Genomic DNA, 19,153 nt, shown 5'->3' with positions numbered 1-19,153 from the left:
CCAACCAGCCTCCACTTCTCCTGACCCATGCGGGGAGAGATAGATCCCGTACATCCAAGATTCTTCCTAGCAGCCAAATTACCTGCACTTCTTGAGAGGTCTTTGAATCCCTCATTGATATTTCCTTTGCCTTTCCCCGTCACAAGACACACCGGTTTCAAAGTAGCCCCTTTCAGGCACTGCATTGGATTGTGCATCTGGGAGAACATGTTCTGTTCTAAAGCTGGAGTAGGCACATGTTGCTTCTGTCCGATGGAGTGAGAGTTTTGCACGTGGGGAAGATTACGTGGGGCATGTTCTGTCACGGGTGGGATTCGTTTTGTCAGACTTCACTCTTACAACGGGCTACTGTGCTTCAGGAGGCAGTGAAAGGCAGGCACACGTCCTTGAAAACTAGCTCGGAGGCTGCTACAGGATTTTCCATGCAAAACAAAATCTCAGGAGTAGTTGGGAATTTTCTGGAGATCTGGGGGTAGGAGGGTGGAACTTGGAAAGGGGACAAAGCTCAGCAAGGATTTGATGCCCTAGAGCAGGGGTAGTCAACCTGTGGTCCTCCAGATGTCCATGAACTACAAATCCCAAGAGCCCCTGCCAGCAAATGCTGGCAGGTGCTCTTGGGAATTGTAGTCCATGGACATCTGGAGGACCACAGGTTGACTACCCCTGCCCTAGAGAAGAGGTGGGCAAAATGTGGCTCTCCAGATATCCATGGACCACAGTTCCTGTGAGCTCCTGCCAGCATGCCCTGGCAATGGCGCATGGGAATTGTAGTCCGTGGACATCTGGAGAGCCACACTTTGCCCACCCCTGCCCTAGAGTCTACCCTCCAAGGCAAACATTTCCTCCAGGGGAACAGAACTCTGTAGCCTGGAGGTCGGTTGTGATTTTCAGGAGAACTCCGGCCCCTATCCAGACACTGGAACCTTAAATGTGCTCTCAGTTCCAACAGACCTGCTCAGTTGGCATCAGCAGGTCTGTTGCTGCCGTTTACTCCCCAGCAGCAAGCTGGGTACTCATTTTACCGACCTCGGAAGGATGGAAGGCTGAGTCAACCTTGAGCCGGCTGCTGGGATCGAACTCCCAGCCTCATGGACAGAGCTTCAGACTGAATGGCTGCTGCCTTACCACTCTGCGCCACAAGAGGCTCTGATTGACTTATTTAGCAGCTTCAAACTGCAACCTAGGTCATGTAGCTCTGTTAGCCTGAAGATCAAAATGTTGTGAGTTCTAATATACCCATGGGAATTTTTTTCCTCATAGAGTTTAAATTTATTGCTTTTGAAAACATTGTATAGTCATTTTTAAAACATGAGCTTTCCACAGTCAGATTAGTTCAGCAGTGCCTAAGGAAGTGGGGAGCTCCCCCTCAATGGCGGTCTTCAAGCATCAGTTGGACAGATCCTTATCCTGGATGCTTTGGGCTGATCCTGCGTTGAGCAGGGGGTTGGACTGGATGTCCTGTTTGGCCTCTTCCAACTCTATGATTCTATGATTCTATGCAAACAAGCCATGGTTTGCTTCTAGCCTAAGGTCTTTGATCAATTTCATTGTATGCTGCTCAGGGTGTGTTATAACAGGTGCGTCTATGTTTTCGCTTGTTCTCATTGGAATGCTTTTACAGGCTTGTTTTGATTTTACTCTAAACGTGACTTGTTTTATCGGCACAACGTGTTTTTATTGACCTGTTTTTGAACATACGAAGCTGCCTTATTATGAATCAGGCTTTTGGTCCATCAAGGTTAGTATTGCCTACTCAGACAGGCATCAGCTCTCTGGAGTCTCAAGCAGAGGCCTTTCACATCACCTACCACTAGGTCCTTTAACTCAGGGGTAGTCAACCTGTGGCCCTCCAGATGTTCATGGACTACAATTCCCATGAGCCCCTGCCAGCAATGCTGGCAGGGGCTCATGGGAATTGTAGTCCATGAACAACCGGAGGACCACAGGTTGACTACACCTGCTTTAACTGGAGATGCTGGGGATGAGACCTGGGACCTTCGGTATGCCAAGCACATGTTCTGCCCTGAGCTACATTCTGTTTTTTATTTCACTGTTTTATCTGTGAGCTGCCGTTAGCAAATGGCATACAAGTTTTTATAAACCTTCCCTTTCTCTCCCCACAACAGTAAGGCAGCTGGGGCTGAGAGAATTCTGGCTGAACAGCTTAGTGAGAACAGCTCTAACAGGACTGTGGCTAGCTCAAGGTCACCCAGCTGGCAGAATGTTGGAGGACAGGCTCTCCACGCTTAACCCCGACAGCAACTAAAAACCAGTGACACCAGTGGTGGTGAACAGTGTCAGGAGTGAGGCTGGGGCAAGGAAAACGGTGCTGATGTGGCAGGACCTGCTAAAATGCACACAGGACATATAAGCATGCTTTTCCTGTGATCTTTCCCAAAATATTGTATCAAGCCCAGTTTGAGGAAGATCACACACCAGGGATCATGCATCAGGAAAAGACTGTGGACTGGTGTGATGTAGTGTTTAGTCAGCCTAGGACTTGGGGGATCCAGGTTCGAATCCCTACTCTGCCATGGGAACGTACTGTGGGACCCTGGGCCAGTACTCCACAGGGGTGTTGGGAGGCCAAAATGAAGGAGCTCAGAACAGCATAAGCCAAGCTGGGTCCCCATTTATACCCGCTGGCATATAAATGAAGCAGTTAAGACACATAAAATTGTGTAAGTTAGCACAGAGAGTGGATAGTTCTCAGAGATGATACATTTCTACTAAAAACAAAACAAAACACTGCCCAGGTTTGGACCCCAAGCTGGAGCAAAGCTGCCATGTGGACACAGCCGTCACCCCTAGGGAAAGCCATGTGAATCCCAGCCTAGCAACCTCCCCGCCGTGGAGCAAGGGGGAAAAGCAGCTGCCAGAGTGCATATATTTATTATGAAGCTGGAAAGAGATCATCAAATGTTCTGCCGGCTAAACAAGTGCAGCGGTGGAGGGGAGGTGGGGGGGGGGAGCAAGTGCTCACACAAAATCAGAGCAACCTGTGTCATGAAATTTTCAAAAGCCAGCTGGTGTGAAAACGACTCTCTCGCTTCTCAAACACGTCCATCCCATTAAAACGCAGGCGCTGCCCTTTTAAATACGAGGCTGTGCATTCGGAGGCCTCGGAGAACAAGGGCAGCGGGATGCAGCCCCTCACCTGGGACACGCTTCCCGCTCCCTGTCCCTGTCCTTTTCGATTTGTGCCACCCGGATGAACTCCAGGAGCGGTCTGGCCATTTGTCTTGACTGGAACGAGCCCGTACGGGGCCAGAGAGCCCTCTCAATCAGGAGGTGGGCGGGGAAAAGCTTCCCCAAACAGGCTTTTTGTCAAAGGTGCTCATGTATTTTTGATGTCTTTTCCCTTCTTTCCCATAAGACTGTAACGGAGCAAAGTACGAGGCAGGCTGCCGGGGCGGGAGAGCTGAGAAGGAAGCTCTTGTGTCCCTTCCAGATGTCTCCCCCCCCTCACCCCTACCCCCACCCTCCAGCCACAGTCACAGCTCTGGCTCGATAGCACAGAGCCTTGACTCCGATCTAGGACAGCTGCAAACAGCTGCAAAAATCAATGCGGGCCGGGCTACTCAAGGGCGGGTTGTCGTGTGGCAGAACGGGAACAAAAGCTGAACATAAACATATAAAGAATGGGAATCAGAACAATTGCGTCTTTGGTTTTTAACATGCCTTTTTAAGGTAAAAGATTTTGACATGTTATCAGTCATCGTTAATATCAGTTGAGCTGGAGAGAGAGACAGAGAGAGAGAGACAGAGAGAGAGAGAGAGAGACAGAGACACAGAGAGAGAGAGAGACAGAGAGAGAGAGAGACAGAGAGAGAGAGAGAGACAGAGACACAGAGAGAGAGAGAGACAGAGAGAGAGAGAGAGGTTTTGTATTCCATTTTTCTCTACTCAAAGGAGTCTCAAAGCGGCAGACAGCTGCCTCCCCTTCCTCTTTCCACAACAGACACCCTGTGAGGGAGGAAGGGCTGAGAGAGCTCTGACAGAGAGACTCTGACCGGCCCAAGGTCCCTCAGCTGGCTGCATGTGGAGGAATGGGGAATTGAACTTGCCTCTCCAGATTGGAGTTTGTCACTCTAAACCGCTACACCGTGCTGGCTCTCATCATAGTGTTTGCCCCAAAGCCTGTGGTTAAACTATACAGCTGTCTTTCTCAGCCTTTTTACCGTTGAGTAACCCTGGAAACATTCCTTAGCCTTCAAGAAACCATGGAAGTGATGTCAGCAGGCCACACCTCCCTGCTACTCTCCCAGAAGTCACACAGCAGAAGTGACATCATTCAGACGCTCCCACCAGAGGTGACATCATGCTGCATTGCCTCCCCCTCCCGCCACCCCCACCCCTGGGCCAGGAACAGGGCTGGGGTAGGGATCCACCACTCCATTGCCCCCTGCCACCCCCTGCTGTTAAGTTAAAATGAGAGTACTTACCTCTCTGGACTCCAGTCACTACCATGTGCACTGAGCCTCAGCTAGCAAGGGGTTCCTCCCCTTCCCACCCCCTCCAGGCCCATCATTGGCCATTTTGGGAGGAGTGGGTAGGTCAACAAAACCATATGTGGTCATATCACCCAACGATTTCTTTTACATTTGGAAAATATTTAGAATTAATGAACTCCCATGCAATCGGTGAAACCCTTCCAGGGCTGTTGAGAAACCATAGGGTTTCACATAACTCCTGATCATAGGATCATAGAATCATAGAATCATAGAGCTGCAAAGAAATGGGCGGTACAGAAATCTAAATGAATAAATAAATAAATAAATAAATAAATAAATAAATAAATAAATAAATAAATAAATGGAAAAATAGAGTTGGAAGGGACCTCATGGGTCATCTAGTCCAACCCCCTGCACTATGCAGGAAACTCACATCCCAATCACTCATCCACTGTAACCTGCCACCCCCTTGAGCCTTCACAGAATCAGCCTCTCCGTCAGATGGCTATCCAGCCTCTGTTTAAAAACATCCAAATATGGAGAACCCACCACCTCCCGAGGAAGCCTGTTCCACTGAGAAACCGCTCTAACTGTCAGGAACTTCTTCCAGATGTTGAGCCGAAATTTCTTTTGCATTAATTGGTCCTGGTCTGTCCTGCCAGGGCAAGAGAGAACAATTCTGCTCCATCCTCCATATGGCAGCCTTTTAAATACTTGAAGATGGCTATCAGATCCCCTCTCAGTCGTCTCCTCTGCAGGCTAAACAGACCGAGCTCCCCCAAACTTTCCTCATTATGTCTTGGTCTCCACGCCTGCTTCCGAGTGTTGGGCAAGGGCTAAGAGCATTGCTGGCAATGCAAAAACATTGCTTCTGGATTGAGCCTGAAGCAATGACACCACATCACCGGCAACTTCATGATGCTGCCAATGTGACCCTTCCACAGGCGGTGGGTGAGTCCTTCACTGGTAGCCAGTCAGTTTACAGGCTTCTTGTAAGGATAAAATGGAGAAGGGAAGCATCTTGTCTGCCATTCTGAGCTCTTTGGAAAAAAAAATGTGGGGCAACAGCATAATAAAAGAACACCAGACAAGACTGAGTTCCTATTTCTCTGCAGCAAGCAAGCATACAAGAATAGCACTGAATATTAATTAACCAGGTGCATCATTGTCTAGGAATCCGAGCAACGCTAATTGAATGAAACCAACTGCTGAAATCCAATATAAATTTATTGAGCGACAACAGATTAGAAGCCAACAATGAGAGAACTGTGAAATGCCGTAGTCTGTGAAATTCCCATCGAGGAGGCCCACCTAAGGACACAGCGATCAAGGTTTTGCTATTCGGAATCTCACAGGCCAAAGAGTAACTTCAGAGTCTATAGACCACATTAGGAAAAGGCACACCCAGCATGGTATAGTGGTTAAGAAGAGCAGCCTCTGATCTGGGTTTGATTCCCCATTCCTCCCCATGAAGCCAGCTGGGCCAGTCACCTTGGGCCAGTCACAGTTCTCTCAAAGCTCTCTCAGTCCCACCTACCACATAGGTGTCTGTTGTGGGGAGAGGAAGGTTAGACAATGGGAAACCACTTTTGAGACTCGTTTAGATAGTAGAAAGCAGGGTACTAAGAACCATAGAATCATAGAATCATAGAGTTGGAAGGGGCCATACAGGCCATCTAGTCCAACCCCCTGCTCAACGCAGGATCAGCCCAAAGCATCCTAAAGCATCCAAGAAAAGTGTGTCTCCAACCTTTGCTTGAAGACTGCCAGTGAGGGGGAGTTCACCACCTCCTTAGGCAGCCTATTCCACTGCTGAACTACTCTGACTGTGAAAATATTTTTCCTGATATCTAGCCTATATCCTTGTACTTGTAGTTTAAACCCATTACTGCGTGTCCTTTCCTCTGCAGCCAACAGAAACAGCATCCTGCCCTTCTCCCAGCATCCTGCCCTCCTCCAACCCTTCTCTTCTTTAAATGTGGATCCAGAGCCTCACTCAGGGAGTGGCTATAATCTCCCCCCAATCCTTCAATTTTCACATACAAAAACAGGCATCAGTGCTGCCAAGCCTTCACTGGGGGAAGAACAATGCCAGCTCTTTTCAGATAACTCCTCTGCTATGGACCTTGTCAAGTCTTATCTTAGGCTAGGTTTTCGGAAGGAGATGGCTTTTGGGGCTTTAAATCAGGGGTAGTCAACCTGTGGTCCTCCAGATGTTCATGGACTACAATTCCCATGAGCCCCTGCCAGCAAGACTTGGCCATCAATGCCTTGGCTAACAGAAATAGCCACAAAAATCACACTGACTAGGTAAGCATGCATAGCTAAATAAAAAGATTCCATAGTAAAATCTTGTTCCAAAGTGGGCTTCATTAAACATTTCTTCATTTACCTTTGAATGTTTACTTTTGTTCTAAATAAGCAGGTTGATAATTTTCTTACATCTTGGTTTAAGATGTGGCCCTCTTTAGGCACTGCGCATGCTAACGCGGCCCCATGTGTCAAAAGGTTGGGGACCCCTGCTCTGTGTTATGCATATGGAGGAGTAGGGAATCAATCCTGGCTCGCCAGATTCGAAACCACCATTCTTAACCACTACATCACACTAGCTCCCGTGCTCCAGCTCCAGGCTTCCAGTGCTCCAGCAGTGCCCATATGGGTCTGGATTTGATTGCATGTCCCAGATTCAGATAGGGAAGGAGGTGGAGAGGAACCTGGAAGAGGGCCTCTCCCTTGCCTTGGCTGATTGAGCCACCTGGATCCATGCCACAGTAACAGAACTAGATAACTATCATGTAGTCTACATCAGCGGTAGTCAACCTGTGGTCCTCCAGATGTTCATGGACTACAATTCCCATGAACCCCTGCCAGCAAACGCTGGCAGGGGCTCATGGGAACTGTAGTCCATTAACATCTGGAGGACCACAGGTTGACTACCTCTGCTCTCCCTAGATCACCTCCTGAATAAAGCTCAGAGACTCCAGCCGGGGCAAAAGGCAGCATCTCAATTCTTATTAGGAGTTGAGTAAAGAAGGCACATTACACTCATTGTCTGCCCATCAGTTGCCGAGAGCAATTCAAGGCACTGGCTTTCCCAGGTGCCTCAACACTTATGTCTTGCCACAACCACTTTGCTCAAACAGGTGAGACGAACAGCTGCCTGCACAGGTGTTTTCTCTGTAGCGGGCCTCACCTGGTGGAATGGCCTGCCTGAGGATGCCAGGAAGACTCCCATGCTCCTGACATTTCATGAGCTACGTAAAACAGACCTGTACAAGGGGGCATTTCTATAAAGCAGACAGGGCAACACTGTAACAGATGCTTCTAAGAAAATATGTTGTGTATTGATGGATGCAATGCCGAACTCTGCATTGTTTAACACGACATGTTTCATTATTATGTTTTGTTTAGGCAACAGCCCCATTTCGAAATGCAATTATTCCACTGATTGCATGTAGCCCACCTGGAGTCTCAGAGAAAAAGACAAACTATGAATGAATGAATGAATGAATGAATGAATGAATGAATAACACTTTAGTCTGATCCTACATTGAGCAGGGGGTTGGACTGGGTGGCCTGTATGACCCATTCCAGCTCTCCGATTGTATATTTCTAAATAAACAACCAGGGTTCCTACCAGCCTCCTTGGTCCTGATCACTCTAGATGGCGCGCTTGGATCTCCAGTCCCAATTTTGTTAGTGGCTACAACTCTGAACTCATATTCCACCCAAGGGTTCAGATCAACCGCCATGGCAGACTCCAAGTCACCGCTGATATTTTCCGGAACTGCAAAGACAGAGGGAAGGGAATCATTCAGTCAAGAAGATAACCTGTACCCAGGGGTAGTCAACCTGTGGTTCTCCAGATGCCCATGGACTACAGCGTTTGCTGGCAGGGGCTCATGGGAATTGTCATCCATGAACATCTGGAGTACCACAGGTTGACTACCCCTGCTTTAAGAGGCTTTTCTTCTCTCAGTGGAAATAGAAGGGAATGGGGCAGTGGCCAGGCTGTGAGGAGGCCCCATGCAACCCCTATCAAGCACTTTTGCGCTGATGCAATGCAGGAAAAGGGAGTGGGGGAGGGTGAGCAACAGCAGCAAGAGGCATGGGAAATGGGTTCGGAGAAACCACTTCTGCCTGCTTCCCAGCTCCTCTTCTTACTGTAGAAAAGGTGCATTTTCCATCACCCCCCCTCCCCCATGGAAGCAGTCTCAATATGCATCGTGTAACTGGTAGCTTTACTTTAACTTAATTTTTTTTCACTCCCCCCAAATTTGACATGGATAGTTCTGATGACATTTTCAAGCTCACTTTGAGCACGCCGTTTCCCTTCTCTTCAGCTACTTACGCGCACACTGGGTAATGCATGTTCGACACACTTTACGTAACGTTTGCAACTGGTTACAAAAGTGCACACCATCATGAAAGTGCACTGCAGGTGATAATGTAACAGGGGTTGAAAGGAGCCTTCCCAACACACACTCAGCTGCAAAATGGCTCCAGCTTCCAGGTTTTGATGTGCCATCCCTGGTGGATGTTTGTCTATCAATTGGGTTTCTTTTTAAAGAAATAAAATAAAAATATCTTCTCACCTGTTTTCACGGTCTGCCAGCCCAGGGAGAAGGGACTTCGTGCTTGCAGGTTGTAGGACGTAATGGGGCTGTGATTGTCTGCCCCAGGAGTCCAAGAAAGAGTTGCTGTCGTTTCGGTGATTTCTTCAACAATCACGACTCCAGGTGGCCCAGGTGGACCTAAGAGGAAGAAGAAGAAAAAGAAGAGTTGGTTCTTATATGCCGCTTTTCCCTACCCGAAGGAGGCTCAAAGCGGCTTCCCATTCCTCTCCCCACAACAGACATCCTGTGGGGTGGGTGAGGCTGAGAGAGATATCACTGTCCGATCAGAACAGTTTTATCAGTGCCGTGGTGAGCCCAAGGTCACCCAGCTGGTTGCATGTGGGGGAGTGCAGAATCGGACCTGGCATGCCAGATTAGAAGTCCACACCCCTAACCACTACACCAAACTGGCATTACACAAATGCATTACACGAGACGTATCTTTGCCTTTGTGCTAATTAATCCTACGAATGCCTAGACACGCACAGTGCCATGCTAAAGGGCATCGGACTTAGAAGGGTGCAACTCTGCTTGGGACGGCATTGACACTCGCCATCTCAATCTGTGTGTCTTCTGAAGCATGTGCCCCCATTGGGATGCCTCCATGCAAGGCTCACCCTCCTGGGAATGGCTATTTGGTCTGAGAAGAAGACTTGCCTTGCAGGAGAAGAAGACTTCGCCTTGCAGTCCAAGGGACTCGCAAGAGTCTTCTCCAGCACCAGAGTTCAAAAGCCTCAATTCTTTGACGCTCGGCCTTCCTTATGGTCCAACTTTCTCAGCCATACATTGCGACTGGGAACATAGCTGGTCTTTCGTACCCCACTTTTAAGGAGCCGAAGAAGCAGAATGCTTGCTAAGGATGATTGCAAACGGCTCATCGTTGCAAGCCATGCAAAACCAAAAGCCAACCGGACCAGAAAATTTAGGCACCCAAAGGCTGAGCTGCAAATTTTAAAAAATTGCAAATATTTATTACAGAAAGTGCACTAGTTCAAGGCCTACTTGCTTTCCATCAAGATCAGAACACTCGCATCAGATACCTTCAATCTAAATCTAAACAGGTGGGCACGGTTTGCCTGGCCAAGCTTTGAACTGTTTGATCAGGGTTGTTTCAAGCTGTCAGGCCCCTTGGCTCCACCCTAATTCTTGCAGGGATTTCCCAACCCACAGCTGGTAATTTTAGCTGCCCATCCGAGGAGACAGTACTGATGATGGACCAAAGGTTTGATTTAGTATAAGGAAGCTTCATGTGCGTCCATGTGAGAAGAAACAACGGTCCCAAGGTACATGGGAATGGGTGACTAAAACTGAGTTCTCCCCATGGCTGGTCCAGAATTCCAAGCTCTGGTCCTCTTGTGTCAGTTTCCTATTTCATCCCAACCCTGAGGCAAATACCACGAGGTGGAGGCACAGGATCTTAAAGCTAGTGCAATCTTGTCATGTTCTCCTTACTAAAAATTAGCGAAAACAGGTCATTGTTCAGAGTTGATGTTTCTTTTGATGGACGCCCCCAAAATCAGTATCTTTAAAAACAGAGGATGTTGCTGGAAATAACATATCCTGACCTTTATATCTCTTTGTTGTTGTTGTTAGGCGTGAAGTTGTGTCCGGCCCATCGCGACACCACGGACAGTGATTCTCCAGGCCTTCCTGTCCTCTACCATTCCCCGGAGTCCATTTAAGTTCGAACCAACTGCTTCAGTGACTCCATCCAGCCACCTCATTCTCTGTCGTCCCCTTCTTCTTTTGCCCTCAATCGCTCCCAGCATTAGGCTCTTCTTTCTCATGAAGTGGCCAAAGTATTTCAGTTTCATCTTCAGGATCTGGCTTTCTAAGGAGCAGTCAGGGCTTATCTCCTCTAGGACTGACCGGTTTGTTCGCCTTGCAGTCCAAGGGACTCGCAAGAGTCTTCTCCAGCACCAGAGTTCAAAGGCCTCAATTCTTTGACGCTCAGCCTTCCTTATGGTCCAACTATCACCGCCATACATTGCGACTGGGAAGACCATAGCCTTGACTAAACGCAGTTTTGTTGGCAGGGTGATGTCTCTGCTTTTTAGGATGCTGTCTAGATTTGCCATAGCTTTCCTGCCCAGGAGCAAGCGTCTTTTAATTTCTTTGCTGCTTTTAATTTCTTACATCTCTTTAGCAACCAACAATTACATTAAAAGGCTAATAGGATAACTATATCACTCTTATAAATTACTGGGGGCCATATCCTAAGGTGGACACTGTCCAATGAAGGAGCAATGAAAGTATCTTTTATCGGGGAGGGAGGAATGAATTTTGCGTGAGTGTCATTCCACTGACAATCATTTAAACATCGTCGAGTTCTTCTGTAGCTTTTATTTATTTCAATGCTGCTCGTGGAGGAGACGTTCATGCTGGATTAAGCCCCAGGCTTTCATTCATTCACTCAATACGATATTTCTTTTAACCCCTTTAAAGCACCCTTCGGTTTCTAGGTAGCTGTCTGATCCTTAAGCTCATTTGACATCTGGTAGATATCCAAGCTAGCTTCCTGTGTACGGCATACATTATTTTCTGTGCGGAATGCTGGATTTGTATTTTCATGAATACACTTTTCTTCTGGGGGAGGGAGATAAAGGAAGACAGACGGCTGTGAATATATTATTAGGAACTGTCTAGCTGAAATGATATTTTTATTGACATATATGTTATATAAGGGTGCTCCTGATGCCATTTTTGCCCTGCTCTCCCTGATTCCTTAGGTGTGGGGCTGCCAGCTCTAGGCTGGGAAATACCTGGTGATTTTGGGGGTGGAATTAGAGTAAGGTAGGGTTTGGAAAGGGGGGGGGGAATTCATTGGGGTCTAAAGCCACAGATCCTACCTTCAAAAGCAGCCATTTTTTCCAGGTGAGCTGATCTCCATTGCCTGGAGATCTCTTGTAATGAGTAAATGAAGAGTATAATGAGTAAATTAATAGTGGTGTCAAGAATGTAGAGAAATCGTTCATTTATTCATTACGCTCTCAATTCACTCATCAGCCTGACAGGAAGGCAAAGTGAATGCCCCTCGATACCCTTGCATCAAATAATTGTATTCTTTCCTTTCCGTAGGGTGGGCCATTTTAACTTGTTCCCAGGTTGGCAGAAACTCAGAACTAATCTAAATCATAGAATCATAGAATCATAGAATCATAGAGTTGGAAGGGGCCATACAGGACATCTAGTCCAACCCCCTGCTCAACGCAGGATCAGCCCTAAGCATCCTAAAGCATCCAAGAAAAGTGTGTATCCAACCTTTGCTTGAAGACTGCCAGTGAGGGGGAGCTCACCACCTCTTTACGCAGCCTATTCCACTGCTGAACTGCTCTGACTGTGAACATTTTTTTTCCTGATATCTAGCCTATATCGTTGTACTTGTAGTTTAAACCAGTGGTCCCCAACCTGCGGGCTGCAGCCCGGCGCCGGGCCGCGAAGGCTATGGCGCCGGGCCGCAGCTCCCTCTCCCCACCCCCCCCCGCAGTAAAAAACTTCCCAGGCCGCAAGCTTGCGGCCCGGGAAGCTACTTACTGCGGGAGGGCGGGGAGAAGGAATCGGGGCCGGGCTGCGCACGTGCAGGCCGCGCCCGCGCGGCCCGATCCGCAGGCGCAGCCCGCAGGTGCGGCCCAATCCGCGGGCGTGGCTCGCGGCCCGATCCGTGGGCGTGGCTTCCGGGCGCAGCCCGATCCGCGGGTGCGGCTCGCAGGTGCGGCCAGAAGCGTGGGCGTGGCCCACAAGGGCACGGTCCCCGCGGACGCGGCCCGATGCCCTGCCGGTCCCCAGCCTAATAAAGGTTGGGGACCACTGGTTTAAACCCATTACTGCGTGTCCTCTCCTCTGCAGCCAGCAGAAACAGCATCCTGCCCTCCCCCACCCCCTTTTTATTATTTTTATTTTTTTTTACCTGATCCACCTAAGTACATGATCTTTTCGGCAGGGCGATTCCTTGTGGGAGAACATCACTCTATTTGGATGGTTTGATCTCTCTCTTTCACTCTTTTGACAACCTTTCAAATACTTAAAGAGGGCTATCATGTCCCCTCTCAACCTCCTTTTCTCCAGGCTGAACATTCCCAAGTCCCTCAACCTATCTTCATAGGGCTTGGTCCCTTGGCCCCATCCCAACAACCTGAGTAAGAATCTGCCTATGACAATGGTACCATATTCACCCTCCCTAGAATCATAGAGTTGGAAGGCGCCTGCAGAATGCAAGAAATTTGCAACTACCTGCCCACCCACAGTGACTCCAATTCCATGCCCAAGTGATCTCCCACACCAAAAATCTTGAGAATCCAGCCTGGCCTGGAGGAAATTCACCTACCATCCCTAGCAGTGCTACCAGCAGCCTGTCATGTAGAGCAGGGGTAGTCAACCTGTGGTCCTCCAGATGTTCATGATTCATTGATTCTATGATTCTGTGATTCTGTGATTCTATTCCCACCTTCTTACATTTTGCCTTGATCTGTTCCTACAGCCTATGCCGTTGGTTCTGTCTTGCAATGGTTTTGTTCTCATTCATTCTGTTGACCGCAAATTAATTGTGTGGCGAATTTCGACAAAACTCTCTCCCGTGTTATCTTCCTAGTCTGACCTTGAGTAGCTGATGTCAATGGCTTGGAATGTCATAGAGACTAGCACGGTTAATGCAGGCTTTTAGTGTGGGAACACAGCCGGATGCTTTATACTTGTTTTGAATTTAGGGAAGGGGTCATGGGTGGCCACATAGGTATGCCAGTTTAACTGCTTTTTAGTGGGATCAAAGATTTTGCCCCCACCACTGGAAGTATTTTCAAGATCTGAAGATAGGAGTCTTTGCAGATTTTCTTAGAGGACAGGGTTGAAAAGGGAGTCCATAGACCCAGGAGCTGTGATTACTTCCTTGTCCAGTAGGTGGCAGTCATATAGTTTACTCAGACTCTCCAACGCCATTAAGTTATCAGAGTGGATTTACATTGTGCATCTCAAGCATTTACAGTAGAGTTTTCCCTTCAGCTGCATTAACTTAGGGTACACATGAGGAATGGCTTCGCTGAAAGCATCCTTGCATCAAAAGAGCATCCAAGGTGAAAAGATGTGCTTTGCTTGCAGGAGATGTTTCCACATGTGCAAGCAGAGGTAGGTGACAGCGGTGCTCACAGGTGTCTGACCTAGTGTCAACAGAGAAGGATTACACTGTGTGTCCACCTGAAATGGGACTGACGTCCAGCCATCTGAGATTTCTCTGCAGAACATCAAACCCAGGGATTTCCTATCAGGGTTTCTGGACAGCCCTGGGGTTAATTGAGAGCTCTGGAGGGGTTACACAGCCTTTCCCAGAAGTTTGGATGGCCGCTGACGTCGCTAGAAGTAACTGGAGCCCACTTCCCTTGTTGCTCTCCAGGCCTAGTCTCTTTCTCCAAAATGGAAACAATAAATGACCCATCAGTTGATTTGCTGGCTTCTGAATCTTACTTCCACACCCACTTTTCTGAAGGAGCATGTCACCACTTACAGGGGTCCTCGAAGCCTGGAAAATATTTGAGTGGATCCTCCATGGTCAAAAGCTTGAAAAAGACTGATCTAGCCAGTATACAGAACAAATTGGTAGGACTAGGTGTGATGGGCAAGGTAGTGGCTCAGTGGCAGAGCATCTGCTTGGCTAGCAGAAGGTCTCAGGTACAATCCCTGAGATCTCCAGGTAAAAAAGGTCCAGGCAGTAGGTGATGTGAAAGACTTCTCCCTGAGACCCTGGGGAGCTGCTACCAGTCTGAGTAGGCAATTCCCATCTCGATGGCCTGGTTCAGCCAAAGGCCGCTTCAGACATTGCTGTGATGCATCCCCATAGGTTGTCCACTAAACAAAACCTGAAGCCTTCTTCAAGTTGAAGGAGACTTCCTCCAGGTTAAACAAGACTTAAGTCTTAAACACTTAAATTGGGGGAAAGCTTCTTAGGATCAAGGAACTTTTTCCAGCCTTGGGATAGCACACACTACTTTGGGTGATGGGCCAAGGGACCAAGCCCTATGAAGAAAGGTGGAGGGACTTGGGAATGTGCAGCCGGCAGAAGAAGCTAAGAAGAGACATGATGGCTCTCTTTAGGTATTTGAAAGGTTGTCTCTTGGAGGAGGGCAGAGAATGTTTCCTGTTGGCAGCAGATGAGAGGACACACAGCAATGGCTTTAAACGACATGGAGAATAGTTCTAGATAGCAAGGGTGGCAGGGAATTCACCATCAGAGTAGTTCAGCAATGGAATCGGCTGCCTAAGGAGGTGGTGAGCTCCCCTTCACTGGGAGTCTTCAGTCAGCAGCTGGACAAATATTTATCATGGATGCTTTAGGCTGATCCTGTACAGAGCAGGGGTTGGACAAGATGGCCTGTATGGCCCCTTCCAGCTCTATGATTCTATGATTCTAAGTGTTGTCATATTGCAGCTGACTTAAGGCAACCTTGTAGGGTTTTCAAGGAAAGAGACATTCAGATGTGGTTTGCTACTGCCTACCCCTGTGCAGGGATTCAAAAGAAATTCCGTCTAAACATCCGGAAGAAGTTCCTGACAGTTACAGTGGTTCCTCAGTGGAACAGGCTTCCTCGGGAGGGGGTGGGTTCTCCATCTTTGGAGATATTTAAACAGAGGCTGGCTAGCCATCTGACAGAGAGGCTGATTCTGTGAAGGCTCAAAGGGGTGGCAGGTTACAGTGGATGAGCAATAGGGATGTGAGTCTCCTGCAAGGGGGATTGGACTAGATGACCCAGGAGGTCCATTAAACTCTATTGTTCCATGATTCTATGAGGAACCCTGGACTTCCTTGGTGATCTTCCATTCAAATACTGACCAGAGCTGACCATGCTTAGCTCCTGAGGCCTGACAAGATTGGGCTATCCTGGCCCGTCCAGGTCAGGGCATGCCGTTCGACCACAAATTTAAGAAGTACTCCGCATAAAATCCGAGGCATCTATTTCATCAGCAAAGTCATCATTGCTCCTTGCCGTTAATGAGATGGATGGCAGTCTTTGATTCATGCCATTGTTAGCAATTAGTGGGACCATAAATGGAACATCAGAAGCAACAAGGGGAAGAATGAAGAAGAATAATTACTGAGATCACATAAGCTGCTCAGGACAAGCCAGTGAATTGTGATTCCACCGAAGGCCTTTAAAAAAAAATTGCCGGCAAACCTGTGAGATAAAAAAACCCCAAAGGGTTTTATTTTATTTGGATAAACTAGAACAGCGCCCTGAGAAATAAAGGATAATGGGCCATTCTTGAAGAGAGGGAAGGAAGGGAAGAAACTCTGGGGTACTTTATAAATTAGGATTTTTTAAAAAATGGTAAAAGTGCAGATTCATAAGACAAATATTCCCTTTGTAATGCACCAGTGGGATTTCTGGGTGAGCCACTGGTGGTCTTTTCCCCTTTGCATGTCCGTGCATTCTGCAATCTCGGGCATAATAGATGTCACTAGGCAGAGTGATGCAATGTTCAATTTAAGCCCCATATAGACTAAAAGATTATGCCTGTCAGGAGCTTGACAGCAAACTTGTTGGAATAATGGAGAGCATGCCATGCCAAGTACTTATGGAGAGTGAGAAAGTATGGCTGAGAGAGAGACAGAGACAGAGAGAGAGACAGAGACAGAGAGAGAGACAGAGAGAGAGAGAGACAGAGAGAGAGAGACAGAGAGAGAGAGAAAGAGGAAGAAAGAGGAAGAAAGAGAAATGGGTTGTAATCAGTTACTACAGAAGCTCCGGTGGATGGATAGGTTACGGTGCTACGGCGGAGATGCTGCCAGAAGCAGAGAGTACCACGAGACTACTTATCAATGCCAATTATTAGCTCAGGTTTGATACGCCACAAAGTTTGCAAACCAAATCAAGGGAACTTCAGTCCAGACGGGGCTCAGATAATAAAGTCCCTTTGGGGAAAATCCAATGAGCGACCGTGTCATCGTGGCCTTGGCATGAAAGAAGAGCGTACTGTCTGGATAAGTTGTAGAATGGGGGGGGGGGGGGCAAGCCCTATGAGGAAAGGCTGGAGGGTTTGGGAAAGTTCAGCCTGGAGAAAAGGTGGTTGAGAGGGGATGTGATGGCTCTCTTTAAGTATTTGAACGGCTGTGATTTGGAGGAGGGCAGGGAGCGGTTCCTGTTGGCCGCAGAGGAGGGGACCTGCAGTGTTCAACATTTACTGGGTAATATGACTATACATGAAGAAGAAGGTTTGTCAGGTGCCCCTTCTGTTCCACCCAGGTGCCTCTTCAGATCACCTCTCTGATCTCTCCAGGTTGCTCTGATCACTGCTTCTTGCCTCCCCCCCCCCATCTTCCCCTTCCCCTCTCTTTGGGCGGTGAGATCTGGTGCTCAGCTTTGAAGTGTTAAAACTTGAGCAGGCATTCCAGCCTGCTGGGCTTCAGTATTTCACACCCGGCTGGATTCAAACACTTGGGAAAGGTTTTTTGGCGCTCCTGGGGAGGAGGGGGAACGGTTCTACACATGTGCCTATAAAACCTGGGTCCGATCTAAGAGCGGCATCACAGCCCGGAGACAGGGAAAAAGGGGGGGGGGAGGAAGGCAGGAAGCAGGGATCAGGGCAACCTGGACAGATCAGAGAGGGGATCTGAAAAGGCACCTGGGTGGAATGGAAGGGGCACCTGACATGGTTCTTATATGCCGCTTTTTTCTACCCGAAGGAATGGTCATGTTGATCTGCCTCCTCTCCCAAAATGGCCTGTGATGGGCCTAGAGGGGGTGGGAAGGGGAGGAGCCCGGGTCATGTGTACACAGCAATGTTTCCCAACCATATATGACACTATCATGACACTTCTCGGGTTCCCTGAAGAATGTTTCAGGGGTTTCTCAAGGGTAAAAAGGTGAGAAAGGCTGTTCTGAGGTAAGACCAGAAGTTCTTGGTTCATGAGAGCCTCACAGTTACAGCTATCTTCTTTGACCTCTGCTGTCCAAAATGTTCTTCAATACAATATAATTATGCATTTGAAATTGTCACAGCGCCATAATATGTAATGAAAACTATTGGGGTGGTGGGGGGAGGGGAAAGTTCAGTCTTTGTACTTTGTACTGTTATATGAAACTCTTCAGGAAGGCATGAAGCATGGAGCCTTCAGTGTTCTCATGACACACAGTGTCATGCAATGTCACACAGTGGCCAGAGCCAAGATACCATCAGGGCTGGTAGATCCCATATAGCAAATGTAGCACATGGTATGAGCCCCATGCTTCCAGGGGCCCCACATGGTACCTCCCCCCCATGGATGAGGGCTGTAGCCTCTCTCCTCCCCCCCTTTCCCTCTTTAAGGGCACTTGGAGTGACCTTTCAACTATGGGGGGGGCTCTCTGTCCCCAGTCTGGCTGCTCCTGATGCAATTGTACTCAGCTAGGCCCACACAAATCCTTAAACTGTCTGTGGTACTATGGGCTCTTCAAATCCTTAAACCATTCCTGGGTGCCATCAGGAAGTCCAGAAGGGCCAGAATTCCAGGAGTCCTCCCACTGTGCTTCCCCCCAGATTCAGGAATACACAACATCACTGCCCAGATGAGAAATAGATCACATGGGACATGTCAATACTAAGACGTTTCCTTGGCCTGCATAGAAGAGTCAACGTGCAAGGCTTTGGAGGATGGGAAGGAAACAGGAAGTACGAGAGTGTGATGCTTCCTGTTAATCTGTAGCCAGGAAGTATGAGGGTGTGATGCTTCCTGTTGATCTGCAGCCAGTCTTGATTTTCGCCCCTTTTAGGTTGTCTTTTTAATTTCATTTCAGAGGGGGGGTTTGTTTGTATCCCAGATAGCCTTTCCATAAGTGGACAAGAACGACTTTCTTACAGAAAACTCTCCTCCAAGTATATTTGTGTAGGGCCAAGGTTATTCGTCTAATACAGACTACACCCATCTGTTTGAGTCTTGAGTCGTTTTCTTAAAACACCCACTGAATCCCGAAAATAAAGTCAGTATTCAGGCTATTCATTATCTGCTTCTGCAAACTTTAACCACACGTTCTTGTTTTCAAAGACCAAAAGTGGGGGAAAAGAGAGAGAGAGCAGCAAGTACAGCTCATGGTAGTGAAATGCTTGAAAGCCAGGTGCATT

The 19,153-nt window shown here is 48.1% G+C and overlaps 1 protein-coding gene across 3 annotated transcripts in view; it reads right to left on the bottom strand.

Annotated features, from left to right (window-relative positions):
- Window positions 1-19,153, bottom strand: part of CNTN5 (contactin 5) — a 744,496-nt gene that overhangs the window by 52,280 nt on the left and 673,063 nt on the right. For all 3 annotated transcript variants that reach the window (XM_077341497.1, XM_077341498.1, XM_077341499.1), the window contains exons 17-18: window positions 9,050-9,208; window positions 8,092-8,241 (exon numbers count right to left, since the gene is read on the bottom strand). In XM_077341497.1, coding sequence (XP_077197612.1) covers window positions 8,092-8,241; window positions 9,050-9,208 — 309 coding nt within the window. The remainder of the gene's footprint in view (window positions 1-8,091; window positions 8,242-9,049; window positions 9,209-19,153) is intronic.

Source organism: Paroedura picta, chromosome 6 (assembly GCF_049243985.1).
Source record: "Paroedura picta isolate Pp20150507F chromosome 6, Ppicta_v3.0, whole genome shotgun sequence".
Classification (NCBI taxonomy): Eukaryota; Metazoa; Chordata; class Lepidosauria; order Squamata; family Gekkonidae; genus Paroedura; species Paroedura picta.
The sequence above is the reverse complement of the archived record's forward strand: the minus strand, read 5'-3'. Positions and strand labels throughout refer to the sequence as shown.